Source organism: Balaenoptera acutorostrata, chromosome 10, assembly GCF_949987535.1.
Source record: "Balaenoptera acutorostrata chromosome 10, mBalAcu1.1, whole genome shotgun sequence".
Classification (NCBI taxonomy): domain Eukaryota; kingdom Metazoa; phylum Chordata; class Mammalia; order Artiodactyla; family Balaenopteridae; genus Balaenoptera; species Balaenoptera acutorostrata.
Window position 1 is genome coordinate 8,266,284 of NC_080073.1, and position 21,645 is coordinate 8,287,928.

Genomic DNA, 21,645 nt, shown 5'->3' on the forward strand with positions numbered 1-21,645 from the left:
TTTGCATCTCGATATAAACTTTAAAATTAACTTGTCAGTTGCTAAGAAAGAAAGAAAAGGTCTACTGGAATTTTGGATGAGATTAAATTCAATCTGTAGATTAACTTGGGGACCAACTGACTTATCAATATTGATCTGGTGACAGTATGGTCTGGTTTATATGGTTTAAAAGGATGACTCCAGATGCTGTGAAGAGTGAACGGGGGGTTAGAGGTGAGGCGAGTGGCAGCAGGGAGACCAGGTAGGCTTTGGTCCAGTCCATCCGAGGGGTCATGGTAGAGCAGATTAGGACCATCATGGTAAAGACGGAAATGGGTGGGATTGGGGATGTATTTTGGAGGTAGGATAGACAGCACGTGCAGGTGGTTTGGACGTGGTAGGATAGGAAAAGCTCAGCCTGTGGATGAATTTTGGCTTTAAGAAGGAGAAAAAGGCACATAGGACTGAACCCTCTCTCACTCCAACATTGAGAAAGTAGAAGCATTTAGAAAAGACTGAGCAAAGGAGATCCAGGAAGAATAAGACCAGTGGTGGATGAAGAAAACTAGGACATTGTGATACCATGGAAGCTGACAGAAGAAAACAGCTGAGAAGTCAAATGAGACAAGACTTGTTTGACTAGGGAGCAGGGACTGTGGACTTGGGCAACATGAAGGTTTTAGCAGGTGTGGCTTCGAGTGAAGCGTTCCCTGGAAGACTGAGCGGTGTGCGCTGAGGGGAAGCCTTAGGGGACGAAGGAGGGAGCAACTCCCACCAGCTGTCAGGAACTTCTGCTGTGAAGGGTGGCGGAGATTAGGACTGTACGTGGAGGAACACGGGATTGCGGGAGGGCTTTGATGGGAATATGCAGTCGAGAAGGGGACACTGATGAGGGGTGGGGAGCCAGCTGCGTGAGTGAAGTCCCGAGGAGGCAGCGAGGTGGGAGCAGGTGGAAGGGTCGGCCTTTGTTAGGAGTGGGGTTGACTGACCTGTAGAAGCAGCAAGGGAGGCAGGACATAGGCACAGTTGCAGGGGCAGCAAGTTCCTGCTGGTCTTTTTGTTTTTAAATTTTTGGCCGTGCTGCGTGGCTTGCGGGATCTCAGTTCCCCAACCAGAGGTTGAACCCGGGCCTTGGCAGTGAAAGCCCAGAATCCTAAGCACTAGGCCACCAGGGAACTCCCCTGCTTTTATCTTCTTAACATAGTTAAGGCAGTTTCATCAGCTGAGATTGGGGTGGGCTGGCGGGTAGGCAATTTGAGGGGTGAGCCTTTGAGAATGGGAAACAGAACATGCCAGGTAAGTTTTGTAGGATCACCTGGTAGTGAGGATTGCCCATATAGTAGATGCTTGCTTTGGAATTCTTTCTCATCAACTAAGAAAAAACTTCGAATGTGTTTAACTTTCAGATATAACTTAGAAATGTTGTTGACTATGAAAGAAGACATGCTAATACATTTTCTTATCATGTATAGAGGTTTAATAGAACCTTTTTTAAAACATTCAAGATTTGATATTCTTTTTGAGCACCTAGAGACTGAGAAGGAAAGGACCCACAAACTCAAAAGAAAAATGGGCAAAAGCCCTGAACAGATGGTTTGCCCAGAGAGAAATGCAAATTGCATCTATTTGTCACCCGTTAGGTTGGCAAGCATCTTAACATTTGTTAATAGACTCTGCAGTAAGGGTATGAGGAGACACACACTCTCATTTATTACTGGTTGGAGTGCTACATAATACAGTCCCTAAGGAGAGGAAGCTGGTGAGACCAACCAAAAGTACTGTTTGGCCTTTTACCCAGTATTCTCATGAATTTGTCCTATAGGTACACCTGCACCCGTACAAATGACTATACTTGGAGTTATTCATCGAGTCATTGTTTATCATAACAGAAGGTTGGAAACTACTTTGAGTATTCATCCTTGGGGGCTGGTTGATTAAACTCTGGTACATCCACACAATGAGATACTATGTGATTGTTCAAAAAGGAAAATCTCTACATGCTGACACGGAGAGATTTCCAGGATACGTTTGCAAGTGAAAAGACCAAAATTCAGAACAGCATAGATAGCATTCTGTTTCTTTTCTAAAAGGGGAGGAAATGAGTATACTTTTATTTGTTTGGTTTTGCATAAAGAAACATCAGCAGAGTAAACAACAAACTAATAAGTGATTATGTGCTGGAGTCAGAGGGGAACGGATTGCCTGGGGACAGAGGAGGAAGTGAGACCTCTCAGTGTCCGTCTTCTCATGTCATTTTGATTTTGAACCATGTAAAGATATGAATCTACTTCAGCCAAAAAAAGAGTAGGTACTTTACAATAAAGTTTTGGAAATCGTCATCGTCTTCGTCAATGTCATATTATATAAATTGGTTCGTGAAGGTTCGTAATGCAGCAGTAAAGTAAGACAGATATAGTAACGGGGTTTTGTAATTTAGGGGCACTGGAATTATTAAGAAAATTGATGACTAGGTGTTTATGTTTCTGGTCAAATTAAGAGAAAACAGTATCTAAAGAAAACCTTGTCAAAGTAACTGAACCTAAGGTGTAAGTATCTTACTGTAATTCAATGATAGCTTTGTTATTTTTAAAAATCTTCTTAATTGTTTTTGGAAGGTTAACACATTACATTTGGTTTTTAACTGTTAAGAATGTGTCATCGAATGAATTTAAAATTGCCACAAAATCTTTTTCTACTGATACACATTACTGTTTTGTATTTTATTACAGACTGTTTTTGTTTTTTGTTTTTTTCTGGGAACATTTCTGGACTTCAGAATACCCCTGAAAGCTAAATGGTTCATCTTGTTTCAGATGGAGAATTTTGATTGTTGAAAGCTTGTAGAGAAAGTGTGGGAACATGGAGTCGTGTTGCCATATCTTTTGCATTTTCAAAAGAGCTTAAACTGGGTGGTACCTGGGATCTACAGTCCTTTGGATGAATGGGGCATTGTTCTGGGGGAATGTATCTTCCCCTAAGATGCTATGACATCGAGTCCTTGAAATTTATATGCATCCATCAGATCCCTGTACCTAGCCATCCGTCTTTGTTCATCAGCTCAGCCATGGCTTTGCGCCTCTAGCAGGGTGCCTGGCACATGGTAGATTATTGAATTAATTTCCCTGGGCTTCAGTTTCCTCATTGATAAAATAGGATGATAGTGTTTGTGCCCTGCCAGCCTCTCTGGGTGATTCTAAAAAGCAAATGAGGTGATCATGTATTGTGAATTCTTTGTAAATTGAACATTTCATCTCTTATTAAGGATTTTCCACATATTACTTGATAAATAAGTTCGTTCTGTTATTATATTTTTCTTATATCTGAATCTGGAGCTGTCTTCATTTTATCTTTTTCTAGATCTAGTGGAGAGCATGAAAACATCCCTCTTTTCCCTTTAGTTTCTCTGAGTTTTTGTCTACCTGTCAGTTGGGGATAAAACCTAGGGTTCTTATATGAATTAAAGCTAGTGTATATAAACTAGTCATCACAGTGATTTGTAGAAGTAATTGCTAACAAAATGGTAATTTTTGGTTTTGTCATTGAGTGATTTTTTTTCAACCTAGGATGTTTACTATTCTAATATTATTGTCAGCCACCTGCTAAAATACTTGGCACATAAGCTGTTGCTCACCCTACGGAACAGAGTATTTGAAACAGGGGTCTGAGGAAGGATTCATGGAGCTGGTAGCATTTATTTAAGTACCATTGTCTAGTGGGCTTATATGCTGTCCATCAGTCCTCCAGTGATCAGCCCTTAAAGAGGTATTTTTTTAAGTTGGATATACTCAACCATGCTCAAATTAATGCCACAATTATGAGGGGAGATTTGGGGGGGTGGGGATTGGTGGAGAGTAACTAGTAGATAAAAGAAAAATTCCACTTGTAAGTAATCTTTAATCCGTAGGATTTTTGTAGCAGATGTTTGCATTTTACCTACCCCACAGTACGCTGTGTACCTGCCATGCTGGATAAATAAAAAGTTCTGATGAATTTGCACCTTGGTGTCATAGAAACCAAAGATTAAAGATTAAAACAGCACATAGTGATCTGGTCTCCTAGGGCAAATTGAAGCATGGTGCTGAGGCAGTTATTTGGGTAATTCAGACCCAAATCTGGTTTATGAAAATGGATGCAGCATTTATTGAACACTTACTGTGTGCCAAGCTCTATGCTAAACATTCTATGTATTATATTGATTAATCTTTAAAATATTCCTTTGAACTATATGTCTTATTATCCTGACTTTTCAGGTGAGGATATTGAGACTTGGAAAGATTAAGTAACTTGCCCAGGGTACACCAAATGACAGAAACAAGACTGAAACCTTGACTTTGTCCAACACTAAAACCTGTGACTTTTTTCCTCTGGGTAGTACGAGCAGTCATCCCTTTGCCAGAGGAATTTGGTATGTCACTTTTCAGCTTTGGTAGTAAAATCTTGACCGGTAGAAATAGAAGGCTGCAAGAGAAGTAAGCAAAGAAAGTGTTTTCCTTCACCTGGTAAGATGTTATGCCACTACTTTTGATCAGAGAATGACAAGAGTAAAATATTATAGGAAGACCAACTGGACAAAGACCAACCAGCAGCCAGCAAACAAAGAAGAAAGCAGTTGAGCTTACACTTCTGAAAGTTTGAGCTGAAAATGAAGTCTAAATGGTACGAAAAATTAAGTGTGGGTGTTCCAAATAGAGCTACTAGACTCTTCCTGTATAGGAAGAGGGAATTCCATAGAATTGAAGATTCATATTTTTTGCCTATAAATCTTTATCTCATGTATTTAATTTGTATAATAATATCCACTCTATCCTGGTCTGGATGGTGACATCAGACAGCACGATTTGAACACCCTCCCACAGGGAGCTCTAACGTTCAAGTTCCAGACTCCACATTCATCTGGCTTCTTGAATCATGGTCTCCCGGAGTGTTTCAAACCCAAATTGTAGAGAATCTGAAGTTTACTCTGAAAAAATTTCTTGTCTGAGAATTAAAAGCTACAGCTGTGTAGGCTTGTGTGTACCCTGACTCTGGGTATACTGGAGGGAGTAATTTATTTTCTCCTGTGGAGGATTGTTTAGATGTCTTGAAAGTGTGTGAAAGGAATTTTTGATCTCCAAGGCATATTAAAATGATTAAGATTTCAAAACTACTAATTACTGCAATACACAAGGAAGAGATCTGAGAGTGATAATTTTAGTAACACTGCCTGTTTTGCCCAGTAGTCTCTTTGTAAAATCCTATTTGTGAAACAGTATGTTTAATTTCAGGAATGTGGCTTTTGAGTAGAATATAGTAAGTACATTACCTTAAAAAAGAATGGACATTTCTGTCTGCTATTTTAATTGTATTAGTCAGCATCAACTCACACTTTCTAAGTGGTGGCTAGAATTAGAGCAGCAGGCATAGCAAAATATGCTGAAACTTCGTTTTAGGTAAACGTCAAGCCTCCCAAACTTTCTGTCATTCAGTTTAGTGATGTGGTTATCACCAGGTTAGCGACTGAGCTGGAGTAGAAGGAAAGGTGATAAGAATTGAGGAAATCGAGGCACTGTGCATCGTGCTGGTTGGTAGTATTGAAATTGCAGACGAAGAGGAGATTGCAGACCACTTCTGAGATGTGTCTTTTGTACACCTCCTCTACCATCTGTTTTCACTGAAATAGTGTAGCAAAAACCTCTTAGGTTTGTGTCCTTAATGATCCGCAAATATTTTCCTTCAACAAATCAGTGGTTTGTACTGATGATTTGAAAGCCCGGAGGTTAGTTGATCACAGACTAATAGGTTATTTGACAGGCTTGGCCGTCCTGCTTACTTAGCTGGAATAGTAGGGATGCTTTGTAACCTTCCTGTTGAAAAAAAAATTGTATGTGTGTGTTGGGGGGTGTCAGCAGGAAGCCGACTTTACGGTTTCTCTAGTGATGTGATACCTGCCAGGACCTAGAGCTATATGACTGCCACTTTCTCCCATTCCCCTAGCTCATGAGTTCTCAATAGGAGCGATTTCACCCCCCCAAGGGGTGGGAATTGGGGGTGGGGTGCTAGATGGTTAAAAAGAAAATCTTACTCCGCATGTAAAGCATGTATACACACACACAGTATGTAAACAGATATACATTATATTTGTGGTATTAAAATTTCATTGCGGGGCAATTAGGAAAAAAAGAAGCTCTGAAAAGACTTCTTAGGTGTGGGGAGTGGGGGCAGTCATGGAAAAAGGTTGAGAGACACTGCCCTAGCTCCGTTCAGGTAAGGAAGAGTGGGTGATGGTATCAGTATCAGTTGGCGTAGAGAGAAGGAAATGAAAATCTCCCATAGACAGCTTCAGTTTTCTTGATAAAGTTGGTATAGTTACCACCAAAGTAAGGATTAACAAAGGCTGGGATCTTGTGAACGGAAAGGTTTAGACCTCTTCTATGGGAATAAGGGTGGCAGTGTATGCTAGCCCTCCCCAGCGAGTGGCCAGGTGGGTCTGTCTCTTAGGAAAACAATGAAGTTGGTGAAATCTGCCTTGTGTCTCCTTAAGGGTCTTCTGCTTTTTCCTCTCCTCTCCTAATGAACACTATATTTAGCTAGCTGTTTAATGGGAAAGCTTATAATAGGCTTGTATATACTAAGGTGAAAATGACTGATGATAAATTAATGTGTTATTATTTTCAGGGACACTTGCATTTGAGCAGGGGGCCATCCTCAGTGTAAAAGAGTAGTAGATGCTTAGGTACTCTGACAGGTTAGGTCAATGGTTCCTGTCCCAGGGACCTGAAAGAATGATTGCAGCTGGTCTGCAAAAGCATATGCATATCGAGAATTATCCATGGACATAATCGAGAGTGTCTCACAGGTGTGTGTACTACTATTTTTAAAATGTATATATGCACTTCTCTAATGGATAAAATATAAATTAACAGTATTACTAAATTTACAATACTTCATTATTGTTACATGTTTTCTCGATCCACAAATACGAGGAGTCGTGCTTCTACCCTTTGAGGAACCTCATCCTGAATTGTGCTCGCTCTATTGGAGGGTCACTACATTGCAATGCGAATGGAGCGTTTACACATAGGCCATTGTACACACAAGCCACAGTCAGGGACACCCTGCGTGTAGCTCCTTGAGGGTCTTGGGAATTGGGGAAATCCCTTGAGTAAAATGTTTGGTACAGAACTGTGTTTATTGACTGTTGCCCCCTTTTTTTTTTTGTTCAGGCGCTGTAGGCAAACACTACTTCAAAGTAGTTTTTCAGAAGTGGTTGAGAATGATTCACTGACACTTTAAATCTTCATAATTTTTAAACTTTTGTTATCTCTTAGAATATCACTAGAAATAAGATTGGCACTAACATTTCCAAACCTGTTGTCTCTTGCCCGAGAGAGAGTTAGTCCTTTGTTTGAGCCTTCTTTATCCTGGGGGTTGTGACGACTATTTGAGTTGTCCCATACACTGCCCATGACATTCTGTGTCTTGTGTGTCTTGGATGTCTAAAGAAATGCTTTTTTTCCTAATACATATATATATACACACACACACATATAAGGAATTTAGTTGGGTAAGAACAAGATGCTAAAAGCCTTAAAACATTTTTCTTTTAAAGAAGTAATACCTGTCCTCTCTATCCTTATTTACTCTGCTCCCCTGCCTCCCGCCCTGCCCTGCACAGATAGGCCAAAGATTACGTAGCACTTTAAGCTAAGTTGCATTATAACAAATTACAGGATTAGCACAGTTCAAATTAATTACATTTTACTTTATTTGGTTACAGAGGGACTAACAGACACTTAGGAACTTAATATCTCTTGTGAATTTCATTACTAAACTGCAGTTTTTAAAACATGATTTGATCTTTGGTTGCCATAAATGGAAATTGAAAAGGCTCACGATTATATTCCATTTGAATCCAGGTTTTTTTACTGAGGCGTTTATTTAAGCTTTAGGGATTTTTTTTCTTTATTATTGCTAATTAATTAAGTTTTTTTTTACAGCTTCATTGAAATTGATGTATAATAAACTGCAAATATTTAAAGCACACAATTTGATGACCTTTGTCACATGTGTACTGTGAAGTCGTCGGCACAGTCAAGGTGATGACCTATCCATCACTCCCAAAGTTTCCTTGGGCCACTTTGTAGCCCCTCCTTGCCCACCCCCTGCCCCCTGCAGGTAACCACTGGTCTGCTGGTTTGCTCTCTGTCACTAGAGATTAGCTTGCATTTTCTAGAATTTTATATGAATGGAACCATGGTCTTTTTATTGTCTGACAATATTGATGTACGTGTCCTTTTAGTTCCAGTTCAGACATCATAAGAGATCTCCTAGAAGAAGAGGAAGCCTGGGAAGCATCACATAAGTGAGTTCTCATAATCACGAAATAAGCATGTACTTTCACCTGATAAATTATAATTCTATACAGTTGATTTTCAAACCAAAGAATATTTGTGCTTACTGACTTAAGCAAGTAATAATTCACAAAAATCAAGGTAAAGATTTCCAGTTCACTACTTGTTTCTATGTATTTCTGCTTAGAAATGGAATCTTAGTGTAATAACTCCAGTTACTTGTCAGAAGTTGTTTTTCTAAAGATAAATTGTTCCAATGGGCAATTAATAGTCAGGAATTAACAGTCGGGCCTTAAGCAGTGGCTTAGACTCTTTAGAAAACTTTTAATCCTTTCCTAAATGTTGCCAGTCATAAGACTGTAGTACAACTGGGCAGATTTGTTCCACTAAAATTTCATGAAGATCACATACCACAAGTGGGTCCTCAAAACTGCCTAGCACTTCTACTGTTTCTGTGATTATTTCTATGTCTTGTTCTTCACAAGGATTACTTGAACCCTTCTCTGTTCAGTGGCTCCGGCCTAGCTGAAGACCTTTTCTCTTCCTTTGTAGAGAAAATAGAAGCCATTGTATGGGAATCCTCATCTTTCCAACACCAAATGTATAAATCTGCCTGTGTTTGTACATATTTTATCCCTTCTTTTATAATTTCTTCATTTTATAATAAAGGGCTGCCTCTTTATTATAGAGTCTAGTTTCTCCTACCTCATTCCTACCCTCTTGTCAGGAATGTTACCCATTCTCTCTTCTCTCATTTAGGCATCTCTCCCTCTCTTGTCCTCTCTCTCTCTCTCGTTAGGTTTTCAGCGAGCCCGAATCTCTCCCATCTTGAAACCAACTGACTAACTACCGCCTCACTCAGTCTCATCCTGAAGCTGCTCTCGTGTCTCTCCTTCCTTTCTCAGTAGGTGGCCTCTACTTGCAGTTTCCATTCCTCATCTCCCACTGACTCATCAACATCCTCAGCCAGCCCCATCCTTCTTCTGAAATAGCCTTCATTGAAGTCATCGAAGACCTCTATGTGGCTAAGTCCAAAGGACAACTTTTTAGACTTCATCTCCTTTGACTTCTTAGCAGCATTTGATGTTCTTGACATCTTCACCTTTCTGAAAGCCTCTCTGAGGCTGAAAGAGGTAAATCTCCATCCAAGGTCACTTAGCAATAAGTGATAAGTGATGGAGCTGAGATTTTAATCTATGTCAAAATTCAGCTCTATGGACCATTAAGCTAAATTGTCTTTCCCAAGAATGAGGTTTCCTGTGCTGACATTTTGTAGTATTATAGCTGAATCACTGGGAGAATGGAAAAGTGTGGTGTATCCAGGGAAAGCATTATGAGTAGGTTTATTAGGCCAATGAGATATTTGGTGGCTCAAACAGTAGCGTTTTATGAAAGTTTGAGATTGTGGCTGCATTAGTCTCACCTAAGCATTATTGAACTTTGCATTCTAGGAGAGGAGGCCACTCGTTAGCTAACTACTTCCTCTTGTACCAGGAATCCCCCTGTTTATGCTAAACTAAATCCTGACGTCAATGGCTCTGACAAGCTGTAGCCCAAAATTCCTGAGTCCAAGCCCATTCTTGGCAATGATGACCTCTTAAAGTCATTATTATAAGAAATCACTTAGAAAACAAATCCCATCGCTTGATCCTCACAGATAATAAATGTTAAAGCTGGAAGGATGTAAGTGCTCATCTAGTCTAGTCCCTTCATTTTATAGAGAAGGAGGCTGAGCTCCAGAGAGGTAAGTTGATGAGGTTGAGGTCCACAGCTAGTTAGTGGTTTCTGGGCTAAGAATTCAGGCTTCCTGATTTCAGCCAAGTGTAGAGCAGTTTAAACCAGCTTATGCCACGGTGTAGCTTTAGAAGCAGAATCAGGGAAAAGCTGCACAGCTTTACTTTTCAACAAAATGTGATAGTTCTACAAATACCCATCTTAAGCTTATAGGCATTTTGTGGTACCACAAGTGGCATATTTGAGATATTAGTCCTAGAACATACTATTTCAGTCCCAGCATGTTCTCCTAATTCCGTAAATGATTGAGAGGTTCTATTAGCAACACAATGCCCCCATATAAAGCAGTATTTTCATAAGCAGCAAAAAAACCCAAAACAAAACCCTGTTTTCTGCAGACTGGTCTTGGGTTCTTCTATCTGTGAATATTGGTTCATCTTATCATTTTGAGCTACAGGATATATTTACATTGAACAGAATGAAAATAGGAAGAAAAATGGTCCAGGTCAATCATTTCACGTTTCCAGATTTCAACTTCCTTATCCATAAAATGTGGGGGAATGTCTCCTCGGAGGGTCTGAGTCCCTTCTCTCCTGACCTGCTCCTCTTCCATTGTCCCCTCCCTCAGTGAATGGTGGTATCACCGTCTGCCCCACTGTTCCAGCCAGAAACCTAAGAATCATCTTCAACTTCTCACTCTCCCTTACCTCTCACCTGCAGTGATTGCGAAGTCTTATAGATAAGTGGTCCTCAGACTTAAATTTGCATCAAGATCACTTGGAGGACTTGTTAAAACACGGATTATTGGGCTCCACTCAATCCTGAGATCAGGATTCAGGAGATTTGGGCTGGGGCTCAGGAGTTTACATTTTAGCACGCTCCCCGGTGTTGCTGACGCTGCTTCTGGGGCCCCGCGTTGAGTGGCGGGGCTGTGGACGACCCCTGAACTGTCTCTGTTGGCCCCTCTGTGCTACGGCCTGCTCAGGCCCTTCGCTCTTCTCTCTGGCTTCCTACCACAGCCATCCACCTGCCTCTCTGCCTCTAGTCGGTACGCTTCATTCTGCCCATGAGACCTAAAATACACTGTGTTCTCTCTGGTAAAGTCCTGCAGGGACTCACCAGCATCCAAGGCTCTTCCAGCCATGGCCCCAGCCTACCTGCTGGCTCCTGCACTGCCCTTCCTCCCCTCCCCGCCCCCCCTTGTTGCAGCCTGGCTGAACTACTCACATTTGCTTCAGAGTCATGCTGCCTGGTACCTGCTGTTGCTTCCGCTTGAGTTGCCTTTCCCCCTTTCTTCGGACGGGAGTTGTCATTCCTTCCTTCCCAGCTCTGCTCAGAGGCCCCTGGCTGCTCCCCTGCTCCCGCAGCAGTGGGCGCGTACCACCCGGCGTGCTTCCTAGAGCAGATGTTCATTGTACCCCACGCCCCGCACGGTGCCTGGGGGGACCCATGGCGGGCGCTCAGTAGGTGTATGAGGGATTGAATATGTCAGTCAGTATTCACTGGATCTGAATACACTCCCTGGTGGGTTCTAGCTGTTAGTGACACGGCTTACGTGGCTTCAAGAACCTGTGAATGGATGAGGATTGCCACTTACAAATCTTTTTTAACCCTTTATCTCTTAGTGCCTTAAAAATCTTTTTTTTGGGAAATAGCTTTTTCTAGTATTATAAAATCAGAAAAGGAAGAATCATTTTCTCTATTGATAATCTGCATTTCATCCTAACCCCATGAGAAGTCATTTGCAGTGCGCTAATGAGCGCATCGCATTTTCTAAGGGAGGACTATTAATCATTTGGCTGTCTTTCTTTGGAGGAGTGAACTTTATTAACTATTACTTATTAATAACTATTATTAATGTATGCACATCTTAAGTGTACAGCTTGATGAATTTTTACAACTGAATACCCCTGAGGTTAGGGTTACTTTGGTGGCCCCCGTGAATCACGCCCCACCAGTATTCACACTCCTGAGGCCCACGTTGATTCTGGGTTTGACCACGTGATGTGAGAAGAAGTTTGGTAAGCGTTTGCACAGTAGGGCTTGTCCTTTCCAAACACTCACTTTTAGGATGCTTCTTCTTGGACCCAGCCCCTCTGCTGTGAGAAGCCCACCGCGGGCATGGAGAGAGGACAGCTGGAGGAGAACGGAGGTCCCACCCTCCCTCCAGCTGAGCTCCCAGTCAACAGCCAGCGCCAGCTTGCCACCATGTGAGTGAGCCTTCCTCACAGTGGACCCTCCAGACCCAATTAAGCTGTCTGTTCTGAGCCCTGCCCAGATCTAGAATAATGACCAAATAGGGATTGTGCTGTTTCATGAGAATGTAGCAGTAGATAACCAAAACAAATTGAACAGAAAGTTTCTGTTTAGTTTTTAATTGCCATGTAATCAATCACCCGGAAATTTAGGAGCTTAAGCCACAGCCATTTCATTTGCTTATGATTCTTCAGTCTGGGCTGGCCTCAGGCTGCTGGTGGTTATTTATGTGGCACGTAGCCAACTGGCAGGGCGGCTGGAGGTGATGTTCTGCTGAGGTGTCTGGACTTCTCTGTCTTTCCATGTAGTCTGGGAGCCTGTTCTTCTCCATGTGGTTTCTCCGCATGGTCTCTCCGTGTGGTCTTTCCAGCAGGATAGCTGGGATTTTGTATATGGAGGCTCAGGGCCCCTGTGCCAGTTATCAGTTTATTGCCTCAGCTCCAAATTCATCCTTTTTGCCTGCTCTGTGAAAACTGAATTGGGCCCTTTAAATATTTTTCCTTTGCCGGCTCTCCTGATGTTAAGTTTTATCAGTAGAGGGCACTGGAGAGACATTGCAAGAAGAAGGGGTTTTGCCTCTTGGTTGCAGGCCTTCCCCAGTGCCTGGTCCTACAGTGTACCCTGGCCAGCAGCTCATTGCTCTGACTCAGTTAGCCACAGCCCTGCCCTCTCCACGCAGGTGTCTGGATCTGTCTGGGGAGAGGGCTCTTCCTGGGGTGCTGCATCTCAACCCTGAGGAGCAGCTATTCCTTATTTCTACTCTTTCTGTAATATATTCTTCAGGATTCTCTTTCCTTCTTACTAGCCAACCCCACGTTACTCCAGTCCTCTGTTGCAGTTAGTAATTCTTTATACTAAACTTTTCTGTTCAAGTTATCATGGTCCTGACTGGACCCAGACTGATACAGCTCCCAAGAGTGCAAATACAAAAATCTCTTAGCCTTCTTAAGACTTAGTCCTGAAACTTGTGCTGTATCACTTCGGCCACATCCTGTTGGTTAAAGTAAGTCACAGGGCCAGCCCCAGACGCTAGGGAAGGGGATTGCACAGAGGCAGGAGGTGTGGATCATGGGGGGCCACCAAGGTCACCACCCAGATGTGGACTTGGAACATTCCTGGCATTCTAAGAGCCTTCTCATGCCTCCTCCCAGAGGTAAGCACAGTTCTGACTTCCATCACCATGGGTTAATTTTGCCTGGTTGTAAACTTCATATAAATGGAACCATATAGTGTGCACTCTTGGAGACAACATTACATGTGTGAGATTTTTCCATGGTTGCATATCACGGTAGTTTGTTATTTTTCACTGCTTTATCTAGAGCAGTGGCTTCCTGACCAGAAGCACTTGTATCACCTGGGAATATATTAGAAAAGGAAGTTCTTGAGCCCCACACCAGACCTTCTGAATGAGAAACTCTGGGGATGGGGCCCATCAACCTGTGTTTTAAGAAACCCTCAGGTGATCCTGCTGCAAGCCAAAGTTTGATCACCTCTGCTCTGTAATATTCCATTGTATGAATAAGTCACCATTTATTTACCCATACTACTTTTGCTAGATACATTTTTTCGAGTTTTTGGCTGTCATGAATAAGGTTGTCAGCAACGTAACTGTAGTTGTCCATTGGTGCATGTTCTTTTGTTTCTGTTGAGTATATACTGAGGAGTGGTATAGCTGGGTGTTAGGATGTGCATGTATACAGTAGCTTCTGCCAAACATTTTTCCAAAGTGCTCATACCATTTTAAACTCCCATCAACAGTGGGCGGTCCAGAAGTTCCATGTCCTTCATCAATGCTTGGCATTCTTAGTTTTTTCATTTTAGTCATTCTCCTTCATAGGGTCCAGTGGCGTCTCATTGTGATTTAAATTTGCATTCCTCTGGTAACTATGTTATTTAAAATAGTATTCTTTTGTTGTTTGTTTACTGTTTTCTAATTGCTTGTTGCTAATATATGAAGCAAATTAAATTTTTACATTAACCCTGTATTCACGAATTTTGATAAATTTACTTAATAATTCTAATACCCTATAGGGTTGGGGTTTTTTTCAACATCTATAACCATGTCATCTCAATATAATACCTTTTCTAAAGTCTTTGTTAATGCTTAATTGAACAGGTTAGGACTGCTACTTAGATGTTAACTAGAAGTGGTAATAAGGGTATCCTTTTCTTATTCCCAATCTTAGTGGGAAAGCATTCAATATTTTTACCTTATATTCCTAGTTTTTAACATAAATGGATGTTGAATATTTTCGAGTGTTTTTTAATATTTTCTATTGAATATATTAAGATGAATATGTGATTCTTCTCCTTTATTTTGTTAATGTGGTGAATTATATTGATTTTTCGCATGTTAAATCAAGATTGCATTCTTGAAATAAACCTAATTTGTTGATGGTGTATTAACTCTTTTATATGTTGCTAGATTTGGTTTCTTAATATTTTGTTTAAGATGTTTTGTTGTTATGTTGAGAAACTGGCCTGTAACTTTGCTTCCATGTAATGCTTGTCAGTTTTTGGTCCCTCTTCAAGCTTATGCACTAGTATTCTGGATGGGCCCTTTGCCCCATACAGTGCTTAAAAAATTGAAAGTACTCACAGCAGGGAAACAACCAATCTTGTGTTTCCAAAAAAAAAAAAAAAAAAAAGAATAATCAGAAACCTCTTCCCTGTTTAAATGGCCCTTATTCTGCCCAGGCCCCCTGTAATCAACAGGAAGTGGCGGGAGCCCTCACACTGAGAGGTTCTTTCCATGACTCTACCAAGAGGAAGGTAAATCATCCTGGTGATAGTGTATACTGGAAGCAAGCTGGTAATAGATGGCCACATCTCCCAGGTATGGCTTCTGTATTCAGTAGATTCAGGGCTTCCTGATGCCTCTCACCGTGGTCCTCCACAGGAGTATCCCCAGTTGGCTAACAGCATAAAGTTGGCAAAGTTTGCTCAAGAATCCATTGATTATACCTTCCAGAGGCTAAGAATTTAAAAGCCTGTTATGTTTGGGCCATGTTATTAAGTGTCTTCATTCTAGTAAATAAGTGTGTTATTAAGTGTCTTCATTCTAGTAAATAAGTGTGTTTCATGCTTAGAAAAAAATCTTGAGGTGGCTTATCCTATTAGGATTCCTGCATCTTTGAGGATGAGGTATTTTAGAGAATTACTCTGGGAGAACCTTGAGATCCTTGCTTGCTAGGGACTCTACTTCAAGCCCATGCTTATGGTAGAGACTGCTTCTTCCACTAACACTGTAGCCATGTTTGTTGCCAGCTATTGTGAAGGCAAATCAAAGAGGGGAAATATGGGAGAAACACATTACTTAAAATTTTAGAAGGAAATTAAAAACAAGGTTAGAGAGCAAAGAAACAGTAATTTTATAGAAGTTAAATATAAGGGGGAACATCCCATTACAAAAACAAAAAAACAAAAAAACCCAGAAGCCAAATAAATAAATGGCAATAAAATATTAAGATGAGAAATTTGGGACTTCCCTGGTGGTGCAGTGGTTAAGAATCCGCTTGCCAATGCAGGGGACACAGGTTCAAGCCCTGGTCCGGGAAGATCCCACATGCTGCGGAGCAACTAAGCCCATGCGCCACAACTACTGAGCCTGTGCTCTAGAGCCCACGAGCCACAACTACTGAAGCCCACACGCCTAGAGTCCGTGCTCCGCAACAAAGAGGAGCCACCGCAATGAGAAGCCCACACACCACAACGAAGAGTAGCCCCCGCTCGCCGCACCTAGAGAAAGCCTGTGCGCAGCAATGAAGACCCAACGCAGCCAAAAATAAATAAATAAATAAATGTATTTATTTAGGAAAAAAAAGATGAGAAATTTGACTTGTGAAATTTTAGAGATATTAAGACCATGAGTTAAAAGCTGGGGGAAAAAAATTAAAAAGATAAAGGAGAAAACATTCAGTAGATGTTATGAAATAAGGACGTCTGGAAATTCCGTAAAAGCAGTGACAAAATTGACAAAACTTGTCAGAATCAACTTTTTCAAAACTGAAAATTAACCAAAGACAGCAGCAATCCAAGGAGCATTACTTCAAGAAAAATGTCTGAATTTTAGTTAGAACAGTGAGCTTTGTGGTGATTTGACTTCCCCTGTTCCCATCCCCCTCTCTCTAGCCTGACAATGGCCTTGGGAGCCAGTAGTCTGCTGTCTTGATGAGGACCAGCAGCCTGGCAACCTGCAGAAAAGGCAGAACGGAGTTGGAGCTCCTTCACAGCCTCGTTCCCAGAGAATTATTATTTCATCTGTCTGGTGGTTTCCTGGAAGACTCCCACTTGCAAGACTGTCTTTACTTTACCTGACTTGGAGCTCACCCAGTGTGAAAAGCCTCTTTTTCCCCTGAGGTGTTTGTTTAAAACAATTAGAGACAATTGATTAACTTCATAGCCATTTGAGGTAGATAACAGTTGGGGCAAACAATATGTTAAGCAAAAAACTTAAAGGAAAAGCTGGAAAATAAGATTTCCTTCAGGGCTTTGACCAGCTCTGATATATCACGGTGGCTCTGGAAGGTCCCATGCATGCTTAGGGCTCTGTGCGTGCTCAGGAGAGCCCTGAGAGGGTCCTCATCTCCCACCTCGAGCTGGCTGTGAGGCTCTATGCAAGCTGAAAGGAGAGGCTAAGGTGGAGTTGTCCCCCAAGTGCTGAATGCACGCCCCAGCACACAGAGCCCCTTGGCAAAGACTGACTGTGACAAGGGCTTCTGTGTTACATCGCTTCCAGGCGATTAGGGAAAGTTATATCTAATCATTAGCTGACCACTAAGCTCATGTAGCAGACACGTCTGCGGTCTCACACAACAAAGAATGTATATTTACAGGATTCGCTCAGAAAGTCACTTAACAAACAGCAGCAGACACCATCACGAACAGACGCTGAGGAAGGAGGAGAATCTAATTCCCATAGTTGCCGCAGTATATTGGTAAAAATGTCCAGTTTTCAACAAAAAATTAGACATAAACAAAGAAACAAGAAACTGTGGCCTATACACACCGGGGCGGGGGAGAAGCAACCAGTGAAATCAGCTGTTTTGACTCTGATCAAAGGACTAAAGGGACGTATGAGAACAGTGTCTCACCAAATAGAGAATACCAATAAAGAAATAGAAATAATTTTTTAAAAATAGAAATTCTGGAGTTGAAAAACAAAATAGCTGAAATGAAAATTTCACTAAGAGGCTCAACAACAGATTTGAGCAGGTGTAAGAAAGACTCAATATTGAGATTGCAGTTATCCCTCAGAATCCATGCGGGGTTGGTTCCAGGGCCCTGCCCCCCACCGCTGCAGGTACCAAAATCCATAGATACGCAAGTCCCATATATAAAATGGTGTAATATTTGCATTTAACCTATGCACATCTTCCCATATACTCTATTTATTTTAATTTTTATTTTATTTATTTATTTATTTTTGGCTGCATTGGGTCTTTGTTGCTGCACTCAGGCTTTCTCTGGTTGCGGCGAGCGGGGGCTATTCTTCGTTGCAGTGCACGGGCTTCTCATTGCAGTGGCTTCTCTTCTTGCGGAGCATGGGCTCTAGGCGTACAGGCTTCAGTAGTTGTGGCTCGTGGGCTCTGGAGTGCAGTCTCAGTAGTTGTGGCACACAGACTTAGTTGCTCTGCGGCATGTGGGATCTTCCTGGACCAGGGCTCAAACCTGTGTCCCCTGCATTGGCAGGCAGATTCTTAACCACGGCACCACCAGGGAAGCCCCTCCCATATACTTTAAATCATCTCTTCTTATTCTCGACAGCATTTTCTAGTTTATAAGTGCCTTCCCACGCGGTTTCATTTAATCCTCCAAACAGCCTTCTACTCCACTGACAAACCTGGGAAATCAGTCAGGGCCTGACCCCTGCCGCTCCCCATCCCCTGCTTTACCCCTGTGCCCCTCGTGGGCCCTCTTCACTGTCCTGCCCTCTGTCAGTGTCTCAAGGAGCGCTGCCGAGGCTCCGGTGTCGGGGGCCCGCAGCACCAGGCTGTGCTGCAGAATCCAGAAAACGTCAACTTTCGTCTTCCCACCTGCTCGTGCAGCAGCGACCCCTTTCCCCGGTGCTCTGCCCGAAGTGAAAGGATGCGTGTGGCTCCTCTCTCTTGGGAGGGGATTTTGTTTTCTTGGTTCCCTTACAACCTCAGCTGTCTGACAGGATCCAGATAAGTTATGATTTTGTTCGACTCTCTGGCTTCGTCTTGTTGTTAGGATGGAAGCACATTTTCTGCAGCTTTCTGCCTCTGAAGCAGAAGCGTAAAGCTGCTCGATTCTGATTCAGAAGAAAGGAGTTCAATTCCTAACTCTGTCACTTATGATGTGTGATCTTTGCTAAGTCACCGTTTTCTCAGTTGTGCAGTGGAAATAATAATAAAAGTCATAATAATTATCATAGCAGACTTGTCAGTGGAGTGGAAGGCTATTTGGAGGATCACATAGAAACACACTGGAAGGGGCTTGTAAACTAGAAACTGCTGGGGAATAATAGGGATCATCATTTTCTAAGCTGCCGTTTTCTTTTTTCCATTTTCAGATGCGATCTTCAAGACACAGAAATAAGCCCCAGACAGAATCGTCGCACGAGGTCAGCTGAAAGTGCTGAGCTCGAGCCAAGAAATAAGCGGAACAGGAATTAGTGTGGGTTTGTTGACTTTCCCAGTGCAGTCATCAGAAGATGGTACTTTTGTTGCCATGTAGATTTCATATTCATAAATGCCCAAGTGAAGATGTTACATTCTAAATATTATGTTTAACTGATTTTTATTCTTTTCTGCCTTTCCAGGGAAAAAAAAAACAACTTACAAAGCATCCTCACTTGGTCAATTACCTCCTGCCCCTAAAACATCTCTCTCTAAAAATACTGGCAAAAAATAAAAAATAAAAATAAAAAAAATAAAAATACTGGCATCCACATGTTCACCAGCTTTGCAGACGACAAGAGACTTTTTGGCAAAAGGGTTTTGTTTGATTTTGTTTCTAAATTTCAGAATGTCCTTAAGTCATTCTCCTCTTCCATGGAGAAGCCAACTTCAGAAAAGGATCCTTTAACCCCTCTACCACAAGGAGCAGTTGAGGCATTCAGAGCCACTGTGTTTCTGGAAAGGCAGGATGTCCTAACTCAAGTCCTCCGTGAGTGTGAGCACGTGAGGCCTGGAGGCCGGTGCGCGTGTTACAGCTGTTTCAGGATGGTTGTTGCCCGAGTTTCATGTGGTTGTTAGTTAGACCTGTGTCTTACACTTTACTTGGAATAGGATATTAGTATTGTAACCTAAAGGCACAAAACACTAACTTTGAAACATTAGGCATATTCTCCAGAAATGCCACTTACAAATGATTCCTTGGTCTTTTTTCACTTGGGTAAATCAAATCTTTAACACTTTGAATCCCAGCTATTAAATGGAAAGAATGCAATAAATGAATTTTGTAACTGAATAGACTCTATATCAATTTAAAATAAAGTCCTTGAAAACAGTCTCCTGTGAATGGTTGAGTACAAGCCACAAATCATTGGAAAGGGTTGATCAGAAATTGTTTTCTCTGTGCAAAATGTCCCCCAGTTCCCAGTTCCTTCCAGAGTTCCTAATGCCTGTCTTTGGCATTTCAGAGCCAGTCCCCTGCCACCAGTGCCAGCAGCTGTGGGGCTGCCTGTGTCCTGGTGACAGCAGTGCCACTTCACCAGAGTCCAGGAAGACCCTGGTGTTGGTTTGGGGGTGGAGGGCCTGATCCTGCCCTGGGCCAAGTGTCCCAGCACCTCAGCTGATCCTGCCCTGGGCCAAGTGTCCCAGCACCTCAGGGTAGCCTTCCCTGCTCCCGCTGAGCTCCTGGAAGGAGGAGGTGGCTGGAACCCTGCTGTATAAAACAGCACCTAGAATTCGGAAGGAGCACCGGGGCAGGTGCTCTCCCACTGGCTCCCAGATGGCCTGGCATTTCTCGATTTCTCCTCTGCCTACCGAAGAGGCAAGGCTTTTGCCTGGAAGGGATTCCGGGCAGCCATGCAGGTAAGTGGGGCAGCCTGCTCCAGCTTCAAGAAGTTGTCAGAACGCCACACCTTCTCTCGTGTGCCACCTTTGCAACTCTTGCAGGCGCCATGGGCTCCCCTCTCTGATCCCAGCATGTTGGAGGCAACACTCCACCCCCGCCTCCATCCTGTGATGCCCCACTCCCACCCTCTCCCAGGCAGCCATGGGGCAGGCTGGGGCAGACGCGCTCCGCTGTATTCGGGGGTGTGGGAGCAGGCGTCCTTCCCTGTAATCCTGGCTTGGCAGCCAGCATGGCTCACCCTCCAGGCCACTGACCTGTGGGAAAGAAGAGGTGTGCGGTTGCCTTGCCCAGCCTCTGAGAATCCTGCTTTGTGGCCGAACTGAAGTGGCTCCTGCTCTGAGAGGGCCTGCCAGCAAGTTCCTTTGAGGCACTGTGCTGAGGATGACCTGAAGCTGCCGCCTACCTTCCTGCGGGCTCGGGTGGTGAGTTACTAGCTAATACCTAGGCTTCTGAGACTTGTAACGGAGGGAACGGGAGGGGTGGAGAGGTTGAAAGGGGAGGAAACATCAACTGGGTCTCATCCATGGCTTCGTGTAGATCCATGTAGGACTCAGAACAAATTCCTGGGAATCCTACCCCTTGGAGACCACACCAACTTTGCTTGCTTGTTTCTTTAACAGCTTCATTGAGATATAGTTCACTCAACATACAATTCACCCATTTAAGACTTACAATTATATTTAGAGACCATCACCATAATCAATTTTAGAATACTTTTGTTACCTGTGGTCCCCTTATTCGTCACCCCCAACTCTCCCATCCTTCCCAGCCCTAGGCAACAACTAACCTACTTTCTGTTTCTATATTTCCTTATTCTGTATGTTTCATATCAATGGAATCATACAGTACATGGTCTTTGGGGTCTGACTTCTTTCACTCAGCCTAATGTATTCAAGGTCATACATGTTGTAGCATTTATCAGTCCTTCATTTCTTTTTATTGCTGAATAGTATTTCATTGTATGGGATATACCACATTTTGTTTATCCATTCATCAGCTGATGGATATTTGGGTTGTTTCAGTTTATTCTCACTATTGTTAATGGTGTGCCTGTAAGCATTTGTATACAAGTTTTTGTGTGAACATGTTTTTATTTGTCTTGGGTATATACCTACGAATGGCATTTCTGGATCATATGGTAACTCTGTGCTTAATATTTTATATTTAACTGCTAAACTGTTTTCTAAAGTGGCTGCACAATTTGCCCACTAGCACTCTATTAGTCTTCCAATTTCTCCATGTCCTTTCTAACACTTGTGATTATCTGTCTTTTTTATTATGGGCATGCTAGTGGGTGTGAAGT

At 42.5% G+C, this 21,645-nt stretch overlaps 1 protein-coding gene across 5 annotated transcripts in view; it reads left to right on the forward strand.

The window, feature by feature from the left end:
• RAD18 (RAD18 E3 ubiquitin protein ligase) overlaps nt 1–20,446 on the forward strand; it is a 114,406-nt gene extending 93,960 nt beyond the window's left edge. For 4 of the 5 annotated variants that reach the window (XM_007192496.2, XM_057555443.1, XM_057555445.1 and 1 more), the window contains 2 exons: nt 8,258–8,320; nt 18,835–18,979. In XM_007192496.2, the coding sequence (XP_007192558.2) occupies nt 8,258–8,320; nt 18,835–18,937 (166 nt within the window). In that variant the 3' untranslated portion in view covers nt 18,938–18,979. Of the gene's footprint in view, nt 1–8,257; nt 8,321–18,834; nt 18,980–19,083 lie in introns of those variants that run through there. The other variant, XM_057555444.1, reaches the window with a different exon arrangement.
• Nucleotides 20,447–21,645: the final 1,199 nt, after the last annotated feature.